Source organism: Hylobates moloch, unplaced genomic scaffold (genome assembly GCF_009828535.3).
Source record: "Hylobates moloch isolate HMO894 unplaced genomic scaffold, HMol_V3 SCAFFOLD_6, whole genome shotgun sequence".
Lineage (NCBI taxonomy): Eukaryota > Metazoa > Chordata > Mammalia > Primates > Hylobatidae > Hylobates > Hylobates moloch.
The window spans coordinates 21,090,486-21,114,837 of NW_026652281.1; the positions used below are offsets into that span (position 1 = coordinate 21,090,486).

Sequence of the window (24,352 nt, forward strand, 5' to 3'; positions counted from 1 at the left end):
ATTCTAGTGGTACAATCTTTTGTTAAATGTGTGAAACAAAAATACTATTACCTATTTTAAAGGACTGCAAAAATAAATTTGGAACTACATATATGGTAAGGCGTCACACATAGAAACCATTTGACTGTCAGCAGTTGTTATTGAATTGATACAATAATACTAATTACACAGAAGCAGAAGAGGCAAGGAGATTTTAGGATAAGTAGCTGCTCCAGCACAAAAGCCACCATTAGCAGTCAACAATTATTCATGCACCTGTGACTCCCTCGTCCCCAGTGAAAGCCTCAGAGGTGTGCAGGTATACAGGCTGAGGTGTGACCTGGCTGTATATAAAAGCTAATTCCTCTACAGTCCCACTTATTCTGACACATTACATTGTAAATGAACTTACTTGGAACGTAACAGATTTCTACAAAGAACTACTCATTTCAAAAGTTCTATTAAATCATAAACCCTATACCTCCCGCTCCCCCAGCCCCTGGTATGCTTAAAGGCCCAAAAGCCACCCTTTAAAAAACAAAGAAAGTTTCACTTCTAGCAAGGGCCAACTAGGTTTTTTTGATCCAACTCTCCCATCAGAAACAAACAAAAAAGCCAGGTCAATATCATATAAAAAAACGTCTGTTTAAAATCATCAAAAAGCTACCAAATAAATGAGAATTTGTGGTACCAACATCAAGGAGAAGAGAGACAATGAAGGGCGTAAGCATGGCACCATTCTGCCCCCCTAGGAATATTGTGAGATATGAAAACAGCGGCTGAGATGGTAAGGAATTGAGAAGAGATTTTGGCAGATTCATAGGACTATGGAGATAGAAACTAGAGTGCAGGGCCTGCCCCAGGTTTCAAGGTTTCAGGTACAAACCAAGAGTAAGAGTACACCAAAAACAGACTAGTCCAGTCCTCAAAAAGACTAGAAACACCTTAAATTATTTTGATGTCTAATGAGATTAAACTGATACACCCCTAAACTAGTTGATTGCCAGAGGCAAAAATGCATGCCCACTGAAGAAAGATATCAGAGCCTCAAATTACCTCAACCGCTGTTCATATACAATGTCTGGCCCTCAATAAAAAATAACCAGTCCAGCCTGGGCAACATAGGGAGACCCTGTCTCTACAAAAACATCTTTTAAAATTAGCTGGCATGGTAGTATGCATCTGGAGTCCTACCTACTCGGGAGGCTGAGGCGGGAGGATCGCTTGGGCCCAGGAGTTTTAGGCTGCGGTGAGCTACGATTGTGCCACTGCATTCTAGCCTGGGTGGGCAATAGAGTGAGATCCTGTCTCTAAACACAAACAAAAAACCCCAAAATCCTCAGCCATTACCATTACAGGAAGACCTAAGTTTTCGCCACAAACCAAGAGATGAGAACAGGTAATAGAAACTGGGCCACAGGAGATTCGGAAGATACAGTTATCAAACAGGGGCTTTACAATAACTAGAATTTAATATTTTCAAGGAATTAAGAAACAAAAATGGAGAATTTCATCAAAGCGTGGAAACTATTAAAAAATCCAAAGGAAATAAATTCTAGAACTGAAAAACAGACCAAGAACTCAACAGATGAATTTAATAGGAAAGTAGACACAGGTGAAGCAGAGGAGAAACAGAAAATACTCAGACTGAAGTTCAGAATCAAAAGGATCGAAAAAGAAAAGAGGCAGATGGGAAAAGGGAAAATGTCTAGCATATGTATAATTACAGTCTCAAAAGAGAAGTGATACAGAATTTGGCAGTTGAACATTCTAATCACGTCACAGCACTACTGATGAAATCCAAAGGCATAGACAGAAAACCTGAAAAGCAGCCAGAGAAAAAGGGTGTATCACCTTCGAAGCAACAGTAAGACTGATCATTGGTTCACGAAGAGAAACAATAGAAGACAGATATTGATAGGTGGCCAGGCACGGTGGCTCGCGCCTGTAATCTCAGAACTTTGGGAAGCCAAGGCGGGCAGATCACTTGAGGTCAGGAGTTCCAGATCAGCTTGGCCAACATGGTGAAACCCTGTCTCTACTAAAAATACAAAAAGTTAGCGAGGCGTGGTGGCGGGCACCTGTAATTCCAGCTATGTGGGAGGCTGAGGCAGTAGAATCACCTGAACATGGGAGGCGGAAGTTGCAGTGAGCTGAGATCCCACCACTGCACTCCACCCTGGGCAACAAAAGCAAAACTCCATCTCAAAAACAAAAACAGATACTGATAGGCAATAATGAACTAGAATTCTATATCCAGTGAAAATATCATTCAAAAATGAGTATGAAATAAAAACATTTTCAAACGAAACAAGAAAGCGAGGATGTTCATCACCATAAGATCTACAGTAAAGGACATTATAAAGAGGTTTTCTTCAGGGTAAAGGGAAAGTGATCACAGAAGGAAGCTGAGAAATACAGGAGGGAATAGAGAGCAATGGGAAGGGTAAAATGTAGGGAAATATAAATCAATGCTGACTCTAAACAAAACCAATAATGTACACTGAGACCTTTAAATACATTTAGAATTGTTTAGAGAAGGGTGAGGAGGGAACACACATGGTAGAAGATTGTCAACTCAGTTAAAGTGCCCAATAAATCTAAGGATAGTCCTTTCAATAAATGATGTCAAGACAACAGGATATCCACTTTGGAGGGGAACACTTAATTTAACCCTTATTTCACACCACTCGCAGGCATACAAAATAATTCCAAGAGACTTTCCCATCTCACCTGTGAAAACTAAAACATAATAAAAATTTTTGTAAGTCAACATAGAATGTCTTTAAGAACTTGGGGTAAGAAAAGATGTTTTTAAAACAGGACAAATTGCACTAACCATAAAAAAAGAGAGCGATACCACCTGTATGTTATGATTTTAAACTTTTGCTCACTGAAAGATACCACTACAGAAATAAAAAGTGGAGATATCTGCAACTCATAGTACCTAGAGTATACAAAGAACTTCTAAAAATCAGTTAAGAAATACAGAAAACTCAAGGAAAAAATGGGTAGGAAACTTGATGCCTCACAAAGGACATCCAAATGGCAAATGCATGAAAAGTTGCTCAACTTTCTCCTTAATGTCAGAGAAAAGCAAATTAAAACCACAATATTAAAACCACAATATAATTAATTTTAAGAGACTTTGAGTCTTTTGACAAGGATATACAGCAAGTAGAAATAACACAGTAATGATGGGAGGGTAAATTTAGGCATAGTTAGAAAATATTTTGGCCATACCTACTAAAATTGACATATGCATACTTTATGCCCCAGCAATTCATCTTATCTATATTTCCAACACAAATGTCACATATGTGGATCAAAAAAATTGTACAAGATAACCAGGGCTGTATTCATTAAAACCAAAAAAACTGGAAACAACCCAGTTGTTCAGCAACAAAAACACATTGTGGTATATTCAGACAACAGAACACTGTAACTTGCATAACACTATGCAAGACAAACAAGCAAATACTGCTATGTACAACACAAATGATTTACGCAAACGTAATGTTGAAGAAGTCAGGGGTAAAAGAATATCTTAGGATTCCGTTTATATTGAATTCAACAACCAGCAAGACTATCTCTGTTAGAATTTAAGGTATTGGTTATCTTAGCAGGGAAGATTTCAGGAGGCCTAATAGTGCTCTGGGAGGCTGGTCTATTTTATTATCAGAGCAGTGGTTACCTGAGTGTATCCATGTTGTGCTAATTCATTTGTGATTTATGTAGTTTCCTACATGTACATGTCAATAACAAAAGTAATTTTTAAATACTTTAAAAGGCACGTGGTCAGTACCTTGCCTGAAGACTAGTTTAACAAGAAATTTTCTTCAAATACCTTCCTGATGTCACTAGAGAACATTTGTGGCTTTTATCCTAAAAATGACACTCAAACCAGTTAATGGTTTCTCAAATTGGGGAGGATATCCAAATGTCAAGAACATAGTTTCATACCAGCAGGAAAGCCCAAAACAGCCCTTTCAAACTCAAAAGAAAAATACGGAGTAAAAATGGTTTTCACTAAACATAATAGTGTAAGATTAAAAGTATACTAATGAAAAGTCCTCATGCCATTATTTGAATTCACTTACATTCAACAAATATTCATAGGATTAATTAGGTACCCATAACTTCCTGAAGTAAACATTCAGGATGGTGGGGAAGAGACTGGTTCAGCAAGTCACATACTGTTTGAATTCTCTGTGATTCATCTGTTTTGTGATACTGGGCAAGCAGTTTAATCTAAGTTTCAGTTACCTTATCTATAAAAATAGGAGTAATAAAATCTGTGGGCTCAATAACATAATGTTGGTTTAAGTTTCTACTCCAGTGCCTAATAGAAACATATAAATGTTTGTTCCTCACTCCTTACAGCTTTTTTTTAAGAAAAATTTTTTAAAAATTTATTTAAAAAGTGTTATCACTATTCTTAAGAAAGTGTAAGCTTTTTCTTAAAATAAGCTCACTTTAGTATAATTTATAAGATTTCCTTCCCCTGTAAATTTTTAAACCTCCTTGATATTGTTTTGCCAATTTTGTTTCTATTGCCAACATATTTTTTTCTCCTCCAGTTAATTCTGAAATTAAATACAAAGAAACAGGGCCTTTCCCAGGTCCTGAACTGGTATTTTTCTGGTCTCTTTAAAACAATATTATTGTCTTCTGACAGCCAACCAAGAAACCCCACCCAGCAGCCCCTTCCCCCAATCAGTATTCTGTTGTTTTCTGGTATCTCCTCCTCCCCTGCCCCAAATCTGGCCAAATCAAGACAAAAAATCTCTTGTCCTGAGATCATAAATTAAAAATACCAAATATAGTACAAAATAAAGCAGGGAGAAAAGAAAAGAATACAGCCACTATACATGGTGGCTTCTTAAAAAACTAAGCATTCTCTTATCATACATCCAGCAATGGCACTCCTTGGTATTTACTAACCAAATAAGCTAAAAATAGTCCATACAAACACCTGCACACAGACGTTTATAGCAGCTTTACTCAAAACTGTCAAAACTTGACACAACCAAGATGTCCTTCAGTAGGCAAACAGATAAGTAATCTGTGGAACATCCAGACGATAGAATATTATTCAGCACTAAAAAGAAATAAATTACCAAGCCATGAAAAGACATGGAAGAATCTTAAATATGTATTATTAAATGAAAGAAGCCAATATGAAAAGGCTACATACTGTATTATTCAGACTACATAACATTCTGGAAAAGGCAACACTATAGAGACAGTTAAGATTAGTGGTTGCCAGGGGATGGGGGGATAGAAAAACAAGGAGAGTTTTTAGGACAGTGAAAATCTCCTACGATATTATAATGATGGATACATGTCATTATACATTTGCCTAAACCCATAAGAATGTACAACACTAAGAATAACTAAGGTAAACTATGGGCTATGGGAGATGGTAGGTCAATGCAGGTTCACTGATTATTATTCATTGATTATGGACCACTGTGGTGAGGAGTGTTGATAAAGAGGGAAGAAGCTATGCATATGTAGGGGAAGGGGATATATGGGAAATCTCTGTACTTTCCCTCCTTTTAATTAATTCCGCTGTGAAGCGAAACTACTCTAAGAAATAAAACTACTTGAAAACCCAATACTCAAGAAGTGTCCTCATGACCATAGGCCTTAAATTCTTGCCTATTACCTTTATCTCCAATGTATCCTCTCCTCTAAATATTTTGAGTTCTTGCACCCTGAAGTTAGCAACTCTGGTATATGTGAATGTTACAGTTCCACCAGAAAGATGGTGGTTAAGTTGCTGTTGTACAAGAATTCTTGGCAGCCAGAAACAAATTTAGGTAAAAAGAAATATGCGTCCTTTCACTATAAACTAGCATTAAAAAAAAAAAAATCACTATACAACTTTGGAAATAAGTCAAAGCATTGTTTATTTATGACATATTTACATACTTACAAAACTGATTTTACCCAATACATCATCCTGCGTAATATCATAAAATGAACACCATATCCTGGGAATAAAAATCCGTATTTCTTAATAATTTATGTATAGCCCAACTTTTAGAACATAGAATATTATCAATTTGACTTCCCAAACTACAAAGTCCTGTTTATAATTTCTTCTAGCCAAGGAACAGAGTAGATTCAACAGTGATTGAGTTAACCCTGAGTAATTACTAACTTGCATAATTTTGAATGGATGTATATAACACACTTTCATCTGCACTCTTTAGATACTTATACTATCAATCACACTGTCTTTTTGTCTGTATTTATCCACCTCAATTTTCAACTTCATTAATCTTCAGAAGAAAGAGGAACAAAGAATGGGAAAGTAATAACAACACAATCGTAAGAGGAAATTACTAGCACTGCCTAAACATTCAGAAGTCTGTGACACAGTTTAGGTCTAGGGTTGTCTCAAAAACCTAACAAAAGGAGGATCCCGAATTGAATAATCTGAGCACCTTGTCAACTGAGGTTGATATTAAATTATTTTTCCTGCATTCTTTGTTTCCTTTCACACTAATTAAATATTATGTGTACAAGCTTATAAAATTCAGTAATTTGGATTAAAATACAAAATAACCAGGAGTTCTTCGGAAGAAAAAAAAAAAATCACAAAACAACCCCAACAGTGGTGAAGAACTGTATTAAAGATGGCTTTTCCTAAGACAGAGGCAGAACAAAAGCAAATAGCACTCTCCCTCTGCCAAGGCTAGGGCAGGAGTTTCAAGGAAATGGGCAGGAAGAGAACAGAACACTCAAGCTGGATGATTAGTGAAGGAAAATGTGGCCTGAGACTGATGATCAGCAGATCTTATGCCTAAACACCACCGCTAAGACTACCTGGCTAAGCTGCCATGGTGTGCCTAGAGACGATGAGTTACTTTTCTTGCCCCTTTTACAACAGGGAAATCTAAGGACAACAAAATAATCAAAAGGCTGAGAAAGCTGAGCATGTGAAGTCAGTCATGCTCTGCTGCTTTTCAAAAACTCTGGGCCAAAAACAGAACCAGAGAGGCCAGACCAGTTCATGTATTTCTCTCTTCCATCTGACCGTCTCTCATCTTCCTCACCCACTCACACTGTTCCGAGCAGAAGGCTTACCAGGTCACCAGGGGCAGGAAAATTTCTAGCTTCAACCAAGCCATGGAATAACTCTGCCACTTTGGGGATTCCAGGAAAATAATCATCTAATGAAATGTCAGTATTTGTGATTCTATGAGAACAATTCTCAAAACATCAAAAAGACAACTGTGACTTGGTAAAATAAAAATCAAAGAAAAATTAAGATATTTTTAGAATCTGTAAAATTTCCTTATAATAGGAGGGAAAGTAGCAGAACTATTTTAAGTAAGGACATGCTTTCCTTCAGTCTGTAATGAAAGACTGTTTTTGTCATCATGCCATTGCCATGATAAAATACTACCAGAAAAGGATAGCTTTTAAAATAAAGTGTAGAAGCAAATGGTAGAGAAAGCCTTCTTGTACTTGAAGGAAGGAAAGAAAGTATTCTGTCCCTGTTACTCCTGGACAGAAGTACACCAAGGCAACCTGTAACCTCTCTCTGCTGTCTCTCATGACTTTTAATGACATGGAATTCTGATATTCATTGAACAGTCATTATACAGTGCTTGGAAAGTAACATATTTAATATTCACTCTTCTTATCCTCAGGTAAAAAAAAAATAGCAGAAACCAAATAATGACTTGAAGTGGCATTAACACAAAGCAAACCTGATACCTGTGATACCTAAAGACAGTGCAGGACAAGAGCTTCAACAGCTTTTATAAAACTGCCAGAGATTGTGCTAATTCTTTTACATCTAAAGAACCGTATAGAAGAGTAAAAAAATTAAATTACATTTATATAAGAAATTATCTTCAAAAAAATTATTTGAACTTGTATATACAAAGTTCAACAGTATTAAGAAAAAAATTTATTTCATTATGATTTATATAAGTCCAAAAATGATAAAATATATTATTTGAGGGGAAAAGGCTTCCACTAAATAGAAATACAATAGACTAAACAAACTAGATTGAATATAAAATAGTTTCTTTGAAAACATCCATAAAAAGTAAAGACCAAATGGCACAAAGTTAAAAAAAGTAATGCTTAAGGCAAACCAAATAAGTAACCTTAATTGAAGAGACATACTATCCCACAAGCAATAAAGTAACCCCCTCTCAAAAATTTCTCTATTAAAATGTGTAGAGAATATGAGTGGAAGCAGAAACAATGGCTGTTGTCAGAGCTTATTCTTGGAAGTACTGAACAGTATTATACAAAAATAACTTGAATACTTCTGATTTAAAATATACTTGAATCATTTGCCCCTTAGCTGTCATATAGCAATGAAAAAATAAAATGTATTATCCCAATGTTCATAGTATAAATCTGGGAAATGCCAAAAGTTATGTTTAAAATTGACAAAGGTATGTTTTCCAGATTATATGTGTACATGATGGCCAAAAAAGAAAATGATCAATTCCATTATTTTGGCCCATATTACTGAAAACATGCACAGAAATGTGGAACATCTCCCGACAAGTAGGTGTCTTATAGTGACTGTTGAGCAGGCTGCTCAGCACCAGCCCTGAGATCGTGTGCACATATAAAAGGAGGCAAAGACTGACAGAAAAGAGATGAAACCAAAGCAAATCATGCTTTTATAAACATTCAACCAACATGTTCTTTAATAATGTCTTCTCTAAAGAACAAAATAATCAAGTACATGGCATTAAGTTAAATGTCTCTGCACATGAATTTCCACCTTATAAATCTGGTATATTAAATTGTGCTGTAAATATATTTGTATATTTTCTTTTTTGAGTACTATGATAGGTGAAATGGTACGACTATAAGAAGGATTTGTTTCTTTTTGTCTACTGGAATGACACGATGCCTTTCTAGAAAAAGAAAAATTGCAGCCTACAGGAAAATGATAAAAACTACGGGATTCATTTAGACTATTCGATTTAGGAAGGTACAACCACTTCTTTAACATCAAGCTAAAAGTGGGGGAAAGTCTCAGTCTCCTAGGTAAGTCTCCTCTCACAGTGTCCTGGGTGGCAGGCGCTGTTTATACATGCCTGCTATTGCTCTGGCTGCACTGTAGATCATCTGCCGACGAGACATCCCAGTAAATGCCATGTGCCAATCAGTCCGGCTGACATTCAGTAAACTCTTTTCCAGGACTTCACCCACTGTCACCAAAAGGCCTGACCACCTCAGATTGTAGTCCTGGGGAGTTAGACTTTGAGCCTATGGAAAGATGAAATTGATATTACTTACAATACATTTAAAAATATCATTGGAACTAGCTATAAGTGACATTTCAAAGTGTTTCATGTTATTTTAAATATAGATTATGACAAACTCTGAGAAATACAGCTAGGCTGCCAACTATATCAAGTTACAAGGCTAGAACACAATCAATATAACATTATGCACATCTACTTTTTAAAAAAATATCCCCATTAACGGGGCTAACAGTCGGAAGATTTGAGTTCTAGTTCTAAATTAAGTGTCACTCCAGGTTAATACTAAGATTGGTACTAAAATCAGTGCCAAAGTTATCTTTTATAGTAGTAAAATTTCAACCAGAAAGAGGAAAACTGAAAATTAAGGCTTAAATCCATTCAGAAAAGACTTGCTCAATTATGGAAATTATCTCTGGAAATGTGATTCACATGTTAATATGTATCAAATAATATCAAGGCCAGGACAACATCAACCACTGATGTAACATTCCTAATTGACCCAACTCATATTTGCTCCTATTCAAATCATTTATTCATCTACAAAGGAATGAGAGAAGAATAAACCCATTGTTTGATATCCAAGAATGATGTGGTTTTTCTGTTTCAGGTTGTTAGGTATAGTCCAGAGGAGTATAGCCACATCTAGAATGGATCTATACAGTTATATACGACTACCAAATGTGCCATGTATTACAATCACCTGAAGAGCTCGTTTCTTTTTTTTTTTTTTAACAATATCCAGTTTTTTACATCCCACTCAGATAACTGAGACACCAAGATAACTGAATTGGAAACTCTACAGCTGGTTCCAAAACAAACAGTACAGTATTACATACGTAAAATAGCTTCCAAGTAAATCTGATGCAAACAGTCCGGCACTTGGGAACCCCTGCTCTAAGTACTCTCTTGCGATGTGTATACTACAGTATCAGTATTTCACTTATTTCAAAGAAGAGAAACAGCAGATATACTACTAAGGTCCTCGGAGACACCAGTAACACTGTGCTTCTCAAATTATGGCATGCCTATGAATCCCCTGAATATCTTGTTAAAATGCAGCTCCTGATTCACTAGTCCTGTGTTAGGACCCCAGAATCTGCATTTTAACAAATTCCTAGGTGCTGCTTATGATGTTAGGCCAAGGACCACACTTTTTAGAAACAAGGTATTCTATATTATTGGCAAAAATCCACAACAGCTGGGGTTTTTTATGGGGGTGGGGAATCATTTATATTTAACAAGTACAAATTGTATGAAATTTATTTCCAGATTTTTACTAATATATACTGGTAATTCTAATTACCTCGAGGGCTGATTTCCATTCCCTTAAATTAAAAAATTCCAACAATAAAAAAGCGTAAAACATTTCAGAATGAATAAAAAGAAACAGGGAGGAGAGCTGAATAGCTGAGGATAAAAAGACATTTCAATGCACACAGTTTTGTATCTTCTAAATTTTAAAACCAAATGACACAAAATAAAACAGAATAAAAAGCAAAGTAAAAAGCAAATAACACCCTTTAAATACCATTATTCAGAATTAACCACTATTAACAGTTTGCTGTGTATCTTTCCAGGCCTTTTTCTCTATTTTTATTAAAATTTTAAAGCACATACATACACACGCCTGCTAGTAAATGGGATCATACTAGATGTGCTGTTTTTGACTTTTACTCAGCAATATGTAATAGCTATCTTTTGGTACTGGTACACACGACTCCACTCCATTCTTTCACGTCTACTTCTTTCTAGTATATATTCCTAAAAACAACATAAAAATTGTCCTTTGCAATGGTCAGACATCTAACACGGGTCAGCAAACTTTTTCTGAAAAGAGCCAGATGGTAAATATTTTAGGCTTTGTGGGCCAGACATCCTCTGTTGCAATTACTCAGTTCTGCTGCTATAGTACAAAAGCAGCTATAAACAATAAGTAAGCAAACTGGCATGGGTGTGTTCCAATAAACTTAATTACAAAAACAGATGACAGGCCAGATTTGGCTATGAGCCACTGTTCGCTGACCCCAGATCTACAGCATCGTTAACAGTGGCAGTGACAGGAGCATCCTCATAATTATAACGTTTCCAGTGTTTTATTTATTAGATCTGAAGTTTGCTTTGATTTTGTAGTACACACATACCCGTCTAATACTAGTTAGCTAAGAGCTATTAGTATGATTATTTCTAGCAAATACCTTCAACTCTTATCAAAATCTTTTTTCTCCTTGCACTGCAGATGTTCATGTACTGAATTACATAAATTTTTTTTATTATTATTATACTTTAGGTTTTAGGGTACATATGCACAATGTGCAGGTTTGTTACATATGTATCCATGTGCCATGTTGTTTTGCTGCACCCATTAACTCGTCATTTAGCATTAGGTGTATCTTCTAATGCTGTCCCTCCCCACTCCCCCCAACCCACAACAGTCCCCGGAGTGTGATGTTCCCCTTCCTGTGTCCATGAGTTCTCATTGTTCAATTCCCACCTATGAGTGAGAACATGCAGTGTTTGGTTTTTTGTCCTTGTGATAGTTTACTGAGAATGATGGTTTCCAGTTTCATCCATGTCCCTACAAAGGACACGAACTCATCATTTTTTATGGCTGCATAGTATTCCATGGTGTATATATGCCACATTTTCTTAATCCAGTCTATCGTTGTTGGACATTTGGGTTGGTTCCAAGTCTTTGCTATTGTGAATAGTACTGCAATAAACATACGTGTGCATGTGTCTTTATAGCAGCATGATTTACAGTCCTTTGGGTATATACCCAGTAATGGGATGGCTGGGTCAAATGGTATTTCTAGTTCTAGATCCCTGAGGAATCACCACACTGACTTCCACAATGGTTGAACTAGTTTACAGTCCCACCAACAGTGTAAAAGTGTTCCTATTTATCCACATCCCCTCCAGCACCTGTTTCCTGACATTTTAATGATGGCCATTCTAACTGGTGTAAGATGGTATCTCACTGTGGTTTTGATTTGCATTTCTCTGATGGCCAGTGATGATGAGCATTTTTTCATGTGTTTTTTGGCTGCATAAATGTTTTCTTTTGAGAAGTGTCTGTTCATGTCCTTTGCCCACTTTTTGATGGGGTTTTTTCTTGTAAATTTCTTGGAGTTCATTGTAGATTCTGGATATTAGCCCTTTGTCAGATGAGTAAGTTGCAAAAATTTTCTCACATTCTGTAGGTTGCCTGTTGACTCTGATGGTAGTTTCTTTTGCTGTGCAGAAGCTCTTTAGTTTAATGAGATCCCATTTGTCAATTTTGGCTTTTGTTGCCATTGCTTTTGGTGTTTTAGACATGAAGTCCTTGCCCATGCCTATGTCCTGAATGGTATTGCCTAGGTTTTCTTGTAGGATTTTAATGGTTTTAGGTCTAACATTTAAGTCTTTAAACCATCTTGAATTAATTTTTCTATAAGGTGTAAGGAAGGGATCCAGTTTCAGCTTTCTACATATGGCTAGCCAGTTTTCCCAGCACCATTTATTAAATAGGGAATCTTTTCCCCATTTCTTGTTTTTGTCAGGTTTGTCAAAGATCAGATAGTTGTAGATATGCAGCATTATTTCTGAGGGCTCTGGTCTGTTCCATTGATCTATGTCTCTGTTGTGGTACCAGTACCATGCTGTTTTGGTTACTGTAGCCTTGTAGTATAGTTTGAAGTCAGGTAGCATGATGCCTCCAGCTTTGTTCTTTTGGCTTAGGATTGACTTGGCAATGTGGGCTCTTTTTTGGTTCCATATGAACTTTAGTTTCTTCCAATTCTGTGAAGAAAGTCATTGGTAGCTTGATGGGGATGGCATTGAATCTATAAATTACCTTGGGCAGTATGGCCATTTTCATGATATTCATTCTTCCAACCCATGAGCATGGAATGTTCTTCCATTTGTTTGTATCCTCTTTGATTTCATTGAGCAGTGGTTTGTAGTTCTCCTTGAAGAGGTCCTTCACATCCCTTGTAAGTTTGATTCCTAGGTATTTTATTCTCTTTGAAGCAATTGTGAATGGGAGTTCACTCATGATTTGGCTGTTTGTGATTGGTGTACAAGAATGCTTGTGATTTTTGTACATTGATTTTGTATCCTGAGACTTTGCTGAAGTTGCTAATCAGCTTAAGGTGATTTTGGGCTGAAATGATGGGGTCTTCTAGATATACAATCATGTCATCTGCAAACAGGGACAATTTGACTTCCTCTTTTCCTAATTGAATACCCTTTATTTCCTTCTCCTGCCTGACTGCCCTGGCCAGAACTTCCAGCACTATGTTGAATAGGAGTGGTGAGAGAGGGCATCCCTGTCTTGTGCCAGTTTTCAAAGGGAATGCTTCCAGTTTTTGCCCATTCAGTGTGATATTGGCTGTGGGTTTGTCATAGATAGCTTATTATTTTGAGATACGTCTCATCAGTACCTAATTTATTGAGAGTTTTTAGCATGAAGGGTTGTTGAATTTTGTCAAAGGCCTTTTCTTCATCTATTGAGATAATCATGTGGTTTTTGTCTTTGGTTCGGTTTATATGCTGGGTTACATTTATTGATTTGCATATGTTGAACCAGCCTTGCATCCCAGGGATGAAGCCCACTTGATCATGGTGGATAAGCTTTTTGATGTGCTGCTGCATTTGGTTTGCCAGTATTTTATTGAGGATTTTTGCATCAATGTTCATCAAGGGTATTGGTCTGAAATTCTCTTTTTTGCTTATGTCTCTGCCAGGCTTTGGTATCAGGATGATGCTGGCTTCATAAAATGTGTTAGGGAGGATTCCCTCTTTTTCTATCGATTGGAATAGTTTCAGAAGGAATGGTACCAGTTCCTCCTTGTACCTCTGGTAGAATTCAGCTGTGAATCCATCAGGTCCTGGACTCTTTTTGGTTGGTAAGCTATTGATTATTGCCACAATTTCAGAGCCTGTTATTGGTCTATTCAGAGATTCAACTTCTTCCTGGTTTAGTCTTGGGAGGGTGTATTTGTCGAGGAATTTATCCATTTCTTCTAGATTTTCTAGCTTATTTGCATAGAGGTGTTTGTAGTATTCTCTGATGGTAGATTGTATTTCTGTGGGATCGGTGGTGATATCCCCTTTTTCGTTTTTTATTGCATCTATTTGATTCTTCTCTCTTTTCTTCTTTATTAGTCTTGCTAGCGGTCCATCAATTTTGTTGATCTTTTCAAAAAACCAGCTCCTGGATTCATTAATTTTTTGAAGGGTTTTTTGTGTCTCTATTTCCTTCAGTTCTGCTCTGATTTTAGTTATTTCTAGCCTTCTGCTAGCTTTTGAATGTGTTTGCTCTTGCTTTTCTAGTTCTTTTAATTGTGATGTTAGGGTGTCAATTTTGGATCTTTCCTGCTTTCTCTTGTGGGCATTTAGTGCTATAAATTTCCCTCTACACACTGTTTTGAATGTGTCCCAGAGATTCTGGTATGTTGTGTCTTTGTTCTCGTTGGTTTCAAAGAACATCTTTATTTCTGCCTTCATTTCATTATGTACCCAATAGTCATTCAGGAGAAGGTTGTTCAGTTTCCATGTAGTTGAGCAGTTTTGAGTGAGTTTCTTAATCCTGAGTTCTAGTCTGATTGCACTGTGGTCTGAGAGACAGTTTGTTATAATTTCTGTTCTTTTATATTTGCTGAGGAGAGCTTTACTTCCAACTATGTGGTCAATTTTGGAATAGGTGTGGTGTGGTGCTGAAAAATATGTTTATTCTGTTGATTTGGGGTGGAGAGTTCTGTAGATGTCTATTAGGTCAACTTGCTGCAGAGCTGAGTTCAATTCCTGGATATCCTTGTTAACTTTCTGTCTCGTTGATCTGTCTAATGTTGACAGTGGGGTGTTAAAATCTCCCATTATTATTGTATGGGAGTTTAAGTCCCTTTGTAGGTCACTCAGGACTTGCTTTATGAATCTGGGTGCTCTTGTGTTGGGTGCATATATATTTAGGATAGTTAGCTCTTCTTGTTGAATTGATCCCTTTACCATTATGTAATGGCCTTCTTTGTCTCTTTTGATCTTTGTTGGTTTAAAGTCTATTTTATCAGAGACTAGGATTGCAACCCCTGCCTTTTTTTGTTTTCCATTTGCTTGATAGCTCTTCCTCCATCCCTTTATTTTGAGTCTATGTGTGTCTCTGCACGTGAGATGGGCTTCCTGAATACAGCAAACTGATGGGTCTTGACTCCTTATCCAGTTTGTCTGTGTCTTTTAATTGGACCATTTAGCCCATTTACATTTAAAATTAATATTGTTATGTGTGAATCTGATCCTGTCATTATGATGTTAGTTGGTTATTTTGCTCGTTAGTTGATGTAGTTTCTTCCTAGCCTCGATGGTCTTTACAATTTGGCATGTTTTTGCAGGGGCTGGCACTGGTTGTTCCTTTCCATGTTTAGTGCTTCCTTCAGGAGCTCTTTTAGGGCAGGCCTGGTGGTGACAAAATCACTCAGCATTTGCTTGTCTGTAAAGTATTTTATTTCTCCTTCACTTATGAAGCTTAGTTTGGCTGGATATGAAATTCTGGGTTGAAAATTCTTTTCTTTAAAAATGTTGAATATCAGCCCCCACTCACTTCTGGCTTGTAGAGTTTCTGCCAAGAGATCAGCTGTTAGTCTGATGGGCTTCCCTTTGTGGGTAACCCGACCTTTCTCTCTGGCTGCCCTTAACATTTTTTCCTTCATTTCAACTTTGGTGAATCTGACAATTTTGTGTCTTGCAGTTGCTCTTCTGGAGGAGTATCTTTGTGGCATTCTCTATATTTCCTGAATCTGAATGTTGGCTTGCCTTGCTAGATTGGGGAAGTTCTCCTGGATAATATCTTGCAGAGTGTTTTCCAACTTGGTTCCATTCTCCCCATCATTTTCAGGTATACCAATCAGACGTAGGTTTGGTCTTTTCACATAGTCCCAAATTTCTTGGAGGCTTTGTTTCTTTTTATTCTTTTTTCTCTAAACTTCCCTTCTCGCTTCATTTCATTCATTTCATCTTCCATCACTGATACCCTTTCTTCCAGTTGATTGCATCAGCTACCGAGGCATCTGCAATCTTCGCCTAGTTCTCGATACTTGGCTTTCAGCTCCATCAGCTCCTTTAAGCCCTTCTCTCCACTGGTTATTCTAGTTATCCATCCGTCTCATTTTTTTTTTCAAAGTTTTTAACTTCTTTGCTATTGTTTTGAACTTCTGCCCATAGCTAGGAGTAGTTTGATCGTCTGAAGCCTTCTTCTCTCAGCTCGTCAAAGTCATCCTCTGTCCAGCTTTGTTCCGTGCTGGTGAGGAACTGCATTCCTTTGGAGGAGGAGAGGTGCTCTGCTTTTTAGAGTTTCCAGTTTTTCTGCTCTGTTTTTTCCCCATCTTTGTGGTTTTATCTGCTTTTTGTCTTTGATGATGGTGATGTACAGATGGGTTTTTGGTGTGGATGTCCTTTCTGTTAGTTTTCCTTCTACCAGACAGGACCCTCAGCTGCAGGTCTGTTGGAGTTTGCTAGAGGTCTACTCCAGACCCTGTTTGGCTGGGTGTCAGCAGCAGTGGCTGCAGAACAGCGGATTTTCGTGAGACCACCAATTCAGCTGTCTTATAGTTCCTCTGGAAGTTTTGTCTCAGAGGAGTACCGGGCCAAGTGAGGTGTCAGTCTGTCCCTACTGGGGGGTGCCTTCCAGTTAGGCTGCTCGGGGGTCAGGGACCCACTTTAGGAGGCAGTCTGTCCATTCTCAGATCTCCAGCTGCGTGCTGGGAGACCACTACTCTCTTCAAACCTGTCAGTCAGACAGGGACATTTAAGTCTGCAGAGGTTCCTGCTGACTTTTTGTTTGTCTGTGCCCTGCCCCCAGAGGTGGAACCTACAGAGGCAGGCAGGCCTCCTTGAGCTGTGGTGGGCTCCACCCAGTTCGAGCTTCCTGGCTGCTTTGTTTACCTAAACAAGCCTGGGCAATGGTGGGCACCCCTCCCCCAGCCTCGCTGCCGCCTTGCAGTTTGATCTCAGACTGCTGTGCTAGTAATCAGTGAGACTCCGTGGGCATAGGACCCTCTGAGCCAGGTGCAGGACACAATCTCCTGGTGTGCCGTTTTCCAGGCCCATTGGAAAAGCACAGTATTAGGGTGGGACTGACCCGATTTTCCAGGTGCCATCTGTTATCCCTTTCTTTGACTAGGAAAGGGAACTCCCTGATGCTTTGCACTTCCCGAGTGAGGCAATGCCTCGCCCTGCTTCGGCTCGCGCGCAGTGCGCTGCACCGACTGTCCTGCACCCACTGTTTGGCACTCCCTAGTGAGATGAACCTGGTACCTCAATCAGAAATGCAGAAATCACCCGTCTTCTGTGTCACTCAGGCTGGGAGCTGTAGACTGGAGCCGTTCCTATTCGGCCATCTTGGCTCCACCCTCTCTGAATTACATAAATTTACTATTGTTGAACCATTCTGCTGTTCTTGGGACAAATCTTTCATGGTCAGGATACAATGTTCTTCTAATACATTTCTGAATTTTATTAATTTTCCCAATGGTTTTGACATTTAGTTCTTTGCACTATAATTTCATTTAAAGTTAAAAGAGGCTAGTCTCACAGAATGAACTGGAAACCTCTCTACCTCTATTTTTGATACCTCATACAGCAAGAGAATCATCTCTGAACATTTTGTAGAACTCACTTATAACACCATTGGTACTCAGTGATTTTTTTTTTTTTTAGTTACATAAAGTTCTTCCACTTTAATGCTTCAATTAAGCTGAATCTCATGAAACTGACAATATATAACTATTTCTGACCATCAAAGGCAACAATGTCATTTGGTTCAACCTAATACTCAACTATGGCAAAACTTCTATTTTCCTAGAAAATCCACCCTTTCACCTAATTTTTCTAATTTATTGGCATAACAGTATGCATAGTATTCACTTACAGTCTTTTAATCACCTTCATATTGAAATGAGTGTAATGTTTTAGTATCTATAAAAAGGTTTTCTTCAAGTTCTGAAAAGAAATTATGGTATAAATAAAAGTTTCAGTAAAATTTCAAATTCCAAGCATCAATTCTTAGCCCCCTTTCTAAACTGTAATAAGTAGGCCAGAGGCTACTTTTAGGGATTATGTGAATACATATGCCAAAGTTCTACGAAAGTACACATACAGCATTTTTCTTGGGAGACAGCCCAGTAGTTTTCTTAGATTCTCAAATGCCTTCATGTCCCAAGTAAGTTTGAAAGGCAGTTTTGAAATGATATTTAACACTGTACAAAGTACAACTGTAACAAAAATTTTATGAAATTAATGACAGAAAAAAGTCAATAGAATCCCACTTAAGAGCACAGAGATTCCAATGCAAGTATATATTTATATTCCATTTTGTTCATGAAAGGATTAGAGAAAACATACCAAAAAAAAAAAAAAAAGGAATAAGGATTATCATTTATACTTACATTCTCCTGGAAACTGTGTGGATAGGTACACTATTAGGTCCATTTTTCAGCCAAAAACCTAAAGACACGTGCCTATAAGGTTTCTAATGTTGACTTCACTAAAGATGAACAGGAGGACAATCAAATCAAGGAAAAGGGAAATGGAGATAACAGCGGAAGTGAAATGTGAGTAAAAGGGAAAGCAAACGAAAGGTGGATATAAAACAACTAGAAAAGGTAAATCTTTTCCAGAACTCAGAGTAAAAACAAAGAAAAAAAGGAGAGAAATAATGATTAACCATGTAATGTATTACCTTTCAAAGACACCTGGAAAACAAAAGGAGGAAGGTACTAAAACAATATGGAAGGATCAGGAAATTAAAAACAAGGAAAAATACTATAAGAAAAATGACTGAAATAAAATCAAGAACATATTTCTAACAAAAAATCGAACACAAATTTTTATTCTGAAAACAATATTGTAAGTTTCTCTGCAGCATAATGAAAAAGCAAAGGAGAAAACCAACCTGCTGTACAAATTCCAAAGGCACTGGTGTGGCTTGTGTAAATGTTTCTAGATGAATGCCATGAACAGGATCTTCAACCACCAAACAACCAATGTCAAACCATCTGCAACAGAATTACGAGTTTCAAATGGTTTATATGCCAAATAAAAATCATGAACAAACAAAAACAAAAAACAAGTACTATTATTCAGATAGAACAGATTTCAAAAAGGAACTTACCAATTTGCAAAAGGACAATTCATAAAAACAACAGACAGGCCGGGCGCAGTGGCTCACGCTTGTAATCCCAGCACTTTGGGAGGCCGAGGCGGGTGGATCACGAGGTCAGGAGATCGAGACCATGGTGAAACCCTGTCTCTACTAAAAATACAAAAAATTAGCCGGGCGTGGTGGCGGGCGCCTGTAGTCCCAGCTACTCGAAGAGGCTGAGGCAGGAGAATGGCATGAACCCAGGAGGCGGAGCTTGCAGTGAGCCGAGATCGCGCCACTGTACTCCAGCCTGGGTGGCAGAGTGAGACTCGGTCTCAAAAAAAAAAAAAAAAAAAAAAAGAAAAAAAAAACAGATAAAATTACTCTATTAATTCTAAGAGGAAAAAATAGACAATAACCACAAACAAAAAATAATTTAAAAATACTTATCATGGAAAGCTTCCTTTCCATGGGAAGAGAGAATAATGAAAGTAAGGGTACTCAAATATGCAACACGTAAATTTACATACATTGAATATGCAAACAGCTTATAATGAGTAATATTTTTCAATTGTCACTTGCTAAAATATGGGAAATTTTATAATACAAACTCTATCATGAATATGTACTCAACTAAGTTACTAACGAATTAAAAAATAAGCTCACTCTGAGGAAATAATAACAAATACTCTCTTCATTAATAATAAATCCTTCTAATCACAATTTCTGAATTATTCACAATGAATCAATCTTTGAAAACAGCCTCATGAAATCCAGGAAACTTCTCTTCATTTAAAGAGACTTATATATTATACAAAATGATATATTTTAAAAATGACTTAAAAGTGAAAACAACTGTAGTACTACCCAAATTTTAGCTAACCCAAATCATGAAACAACCAGATACCCTCACAACATGAATTTAAACAGTAAAAGGATATGAAGCAGGAAAATGTTTAATGCCTATTTTTTAATGTAAATCTAATAAAATGCAATGAAATATAAAATGGATTAGGAGACTTATTTACACATTCAAAAAAACAACAAAGTAAAATATACAGTAACATAAGTAACTTTGCTGAATACTGAAATGGCACTTTATAATGTCTACAGTGTTCATATCCTAAAACTGTTTAAAATTAAAAACATTAAATAATGACATTTATTTTATTTGGTAGACTAATAGATATTTTGTATTTTACTACAACAACTTTCTCAATCGAGATAATGTATTTGTGAAGCCTCCATAAAGTCAAGCTTAGCTAAATTTTATTTTGCTTTATTTTGCATAATTTGCAGACAATAATGTCTATGGTGAATAACATACTAACCAACCAAGCTTTCAGGTGTGGACATCCTAAAAAGTGTTACTGAAGGTATGAGGAGAGTTTTTTCTATGATGCCAGTGAATATACCTTAGAACACTGACCTAGCCTTGACTCAGCTCAGACTGTGACTGAAGTACACTACATTACCCTCCCCTTCCTCACACGCCTACAATTGTGTTTATTATTATAGAGGAAAGGATGAACCTTCTCAAGATCACTTAAAGACTCTAGAGTTTTGTTTTCTAAACAATGGTTTTCAAAGATTACTATGCATTCAGAGACAGCACCATATATTCAAACCAAAAGGAAAAAGGAGACTAACACAGACCACAAGTGACCCTGATATTGGAATCAGTAGATGAGGATTTAAAAGTAACTATGGTTCATATATTCAAGAAAAAAGAGGTAAAGATAGTTCAACTACATTTAAAGATACAGGCATTCAAGAGATACATTGAACCTATATTTTAAAAGGTAAGAACTCTATTTAAGAGTTTAACAACAGGCTGGACACAGCATAAGGCAGGATTAGTGAACCTGAAGACAGGTGAATAGAAAATGTCAAAACTAAAGAACAGAGAGGAAAAAAAGAGTGGGGGAAAAAACCTGACAATGTGAGACACTGTCAAAGGTGAATGGGCATGTAATTAAGGTCCTACAAAGAGAAGGGAGAGAAATGGGCCAGAAGCAAGTTTTGAGGACATAATTGTAAAGAATTTCCAAAACTGAAGATACTAATCCACAGAATCAAGAAGCTCAGTGAATCCACAAAAAATAATTATGAGAGCAAGCAAGCAAGCAGATACATATAATCATACCATACTAAAACCGCAAAAAAAATAAAACGACAGAGAAAATCCTAAAAGCAGCCAGAGAAAACAACATATTATCTTCACAGGGACAATATACAAGAAGATGGAGAGATGACTTTTTAACAGAAATGACAGAAGCCAGAAAACAGTACCATGACATTTCTAAAGTTCTGAAAGAAAAGAAACTGCCAACATAGACATAGACTTCTACATCCAGCAAAAATAAAGGTGAATTAAAGCACTTTCAGATAAACAAAAGCTGAAAGATTTGGTAGTGAGCAGCTCTGAACTATAATGTATCATCAAAGGAAGTACTTTAGGCTTCCTTTCGAAGAAGAATGACCCCAGACAGAAAAACAGAAATGCAAGAAAGCAGAGAAAAAACAAACAAATACTGACTGCAAAGAACATTACTAGTTCTGTCTTAAGAGCTTAAAATACATGCAGAATTAAAATACTTAATGATACTGCAAAACGTGAAAAGGGAGTGAATAGTATTAAAAGTAGTACTAGTATTATCACAAGTTATAATTTTTTTATATCAAAAAGGCATATTGTAATTTCTAATGTTAATTATTAAATCAACAGTAACAGGTTAATAGAAAAAATGACAACAATCACTGGATGGTTTCTCAGTGCTTACACAGAAAGTTGAAACTTATCAACCTAGAATTCAGAGCTCTTCACAATTTGTCCCCATGTCACTTCTTGATTTCCCATCCAACAAACCTTCAGCCAAGTTGATATCATCACTGACCCCAGAATACATTTCAATTACCTTCAAACTTTTTCTCCACCCAAAACATCCTACCTCCTTTGTTTCATTTGGCCAAGTTTCACCTCTTCTTCAAAATCCAGTTCAAGCCCTAATTATTCATGAATTTCACCTGACACTATCTCCACAGCATTACCTCCACTGAAATTTTATATATTTCCTGTCCGCAAAAAATTGTTTCCTTTTATACAATTACTTAAAACTGCTCATCTGTGTACATGTATCTTCTCTCCCACTGGCCTATAATATGCCTCAAAGTTGGAGGATATATTTTGCATATTACAAGCGACAAAATGCTATGCCCATTGTTATTCAACACTGAACAAACAAATAAAAAATAAAAACAACAAAACCACAATGCAATTACAAAAGAAGGTAGATTTCAACAAAGGGAAGTTATTTTAATATAAATCAATAAAGCAAATTAAAAATTTTTCCCATAAAAAGCCACCTGAAAAACAATGATAAATTATGCTGTCTGGAGGTTTTTCTAAACTATTATGAGTACAGGAGAGATAGTGCTCACTAGAAACTCAAACCTAGAGAATGCCATCAGGCCTTCTTGCCCATACATTCCACTTTGAATAACTATGTGAATAACTGTGTTTGCTACTCATGGTCAATTATATCCACAACAAATCTATCATCTTATACTTAGTGCCGTTTTATTAATTATTAGCATGATCTCGGAAAGCAGGCATGACCATCTCCATTTTATAATTAAAAAAGAGACACAAGGATAGAAATGCCAGCTAAGCCATGCAGGACACACAGCTAGTTAAGTGATATAGCCAGCATCAAAATATACTTTTCTCTCTGGTTATAAAACAGGAGACACTTTTTGCTAAGTATTCAGTGCCAACTCCCAGACCCAATTAGATTTTGCTTCCAAGAGAAACATAATACACTTCTTACTTGTCAGGCAGCAATTCTGCAATGAAGTTTTCTACTGACACAGCTGTCTGTTTTTCATGGATCACCCCGGTTCGACGCAAGCTATCTATCCGTTCCTGAGCACCCTAAACAACAATGGCAGAGGTTAGAAACCATTTCAAATTATTAAATACTAAATATACTAATTTATGATTACACAAGTAATACATGCATACATGTATACACAAACACATATATATACTCACTGGAAACGTTCAAACAATACAAAAATGTAGAGTAAAAAATGACAAATACAATTACATTTCCTTAGTATCAACAGTTTGGGGTACGCCTTCCAGATTATTCCATATGCATTATGATGTTGGTTGCTATTGTGGATTATTTTTATATTACATTTTCTCATTGATTATTACTATTAAATAATTTAAGAAAACCATTTTCTAAAGTTGATCTGGCAAGAGACCATCTTACCACATACAAAGTTTTTACCAGTTCTGGCAGTTTTGCAGTTAATTCTCGCTTGAATTTTTTAGGTAGGCAATCATATCAATAATAAATATGTTTTTCTCTTTCTTCTGATTCCTTTTAAATATACATGCACCAAAATGACCAGTTAAAATAAAAAGCTGCAAATGTATACATTACACCACAGCTTATTCAACAAAATAATTACCATTAAAGACATGAACTGATTATATGTAATAGAAAACTAAAAGCTGGATTACTGAGGGAAAAGGTTTCTGTTTATTGCTTTTATCTGAATCCCTTCATAAAAGGTGACCATGAACAATGTGATGAACATGTGTTAAGATAAAAAGTCTGAACAAAAGTAGCCATGGATAATTTTTATAAGGACAGCAGAGGTAAACAGAGAATATCAGATTAAATGGTCAATTCTTATGCAAATGAAAATTAAGAAGGCTAGGACGCATCTCGAGAAAACTATTTCAGAGACAACTGAAATAAAAAGGAAAAAGTGACAACTGTATGACAACGTGTAAGACAATTAAAGATACTAGCTTGTAAAGATAATGATAGGATTTAAAGTACAATAAAACCAAGATTGTATATTTTTGCTCACTCTTCTATCTCTAGTTTCCGGCACAGTGCCTAACTTAACAGGTGTTCAATAAGAACTTACCACATAAAAAACTGAACAAAGAAAAAAATAAATGCTCTGAAGGCCTATGTGGTCA

General features: G+C 36.6%; 1 protein-coding gene across 1 annotated transcript in view; it reads right to left on the minus strand.

The window, feature by feature from the left end:
- Nucleotides 1-5,877: 5,877 nt before the first annotated feature.
- The window catches only part of PRRC1 (proline rich coiled-coil 1), a 38,798-nt gene continuing 20,323 nt past the window's right edge, over nt 5,878-24,352 (minus strand). Inside the window, exons 7-9 of the mRNA XM_032156536.2 lie at nt 23,178-23,281; nt 19,159-19,261; nt 5,878-9,237 (exon numbers count right to left, since the gene is read on the minus strand). Of these exons, the coding sequence (XP_032012427.1) occupies nt 9,028-9,237; nt 19,159-19,261; nt 23,178-23,281 (417 nt within the window). The 3' untranslated portion in view covers nt 5,878-9,027. The remainder of the gene's footprint in view (nt 9,238-19,158; nt 19,262-23,177; nt 23,282-24,352) is intronic.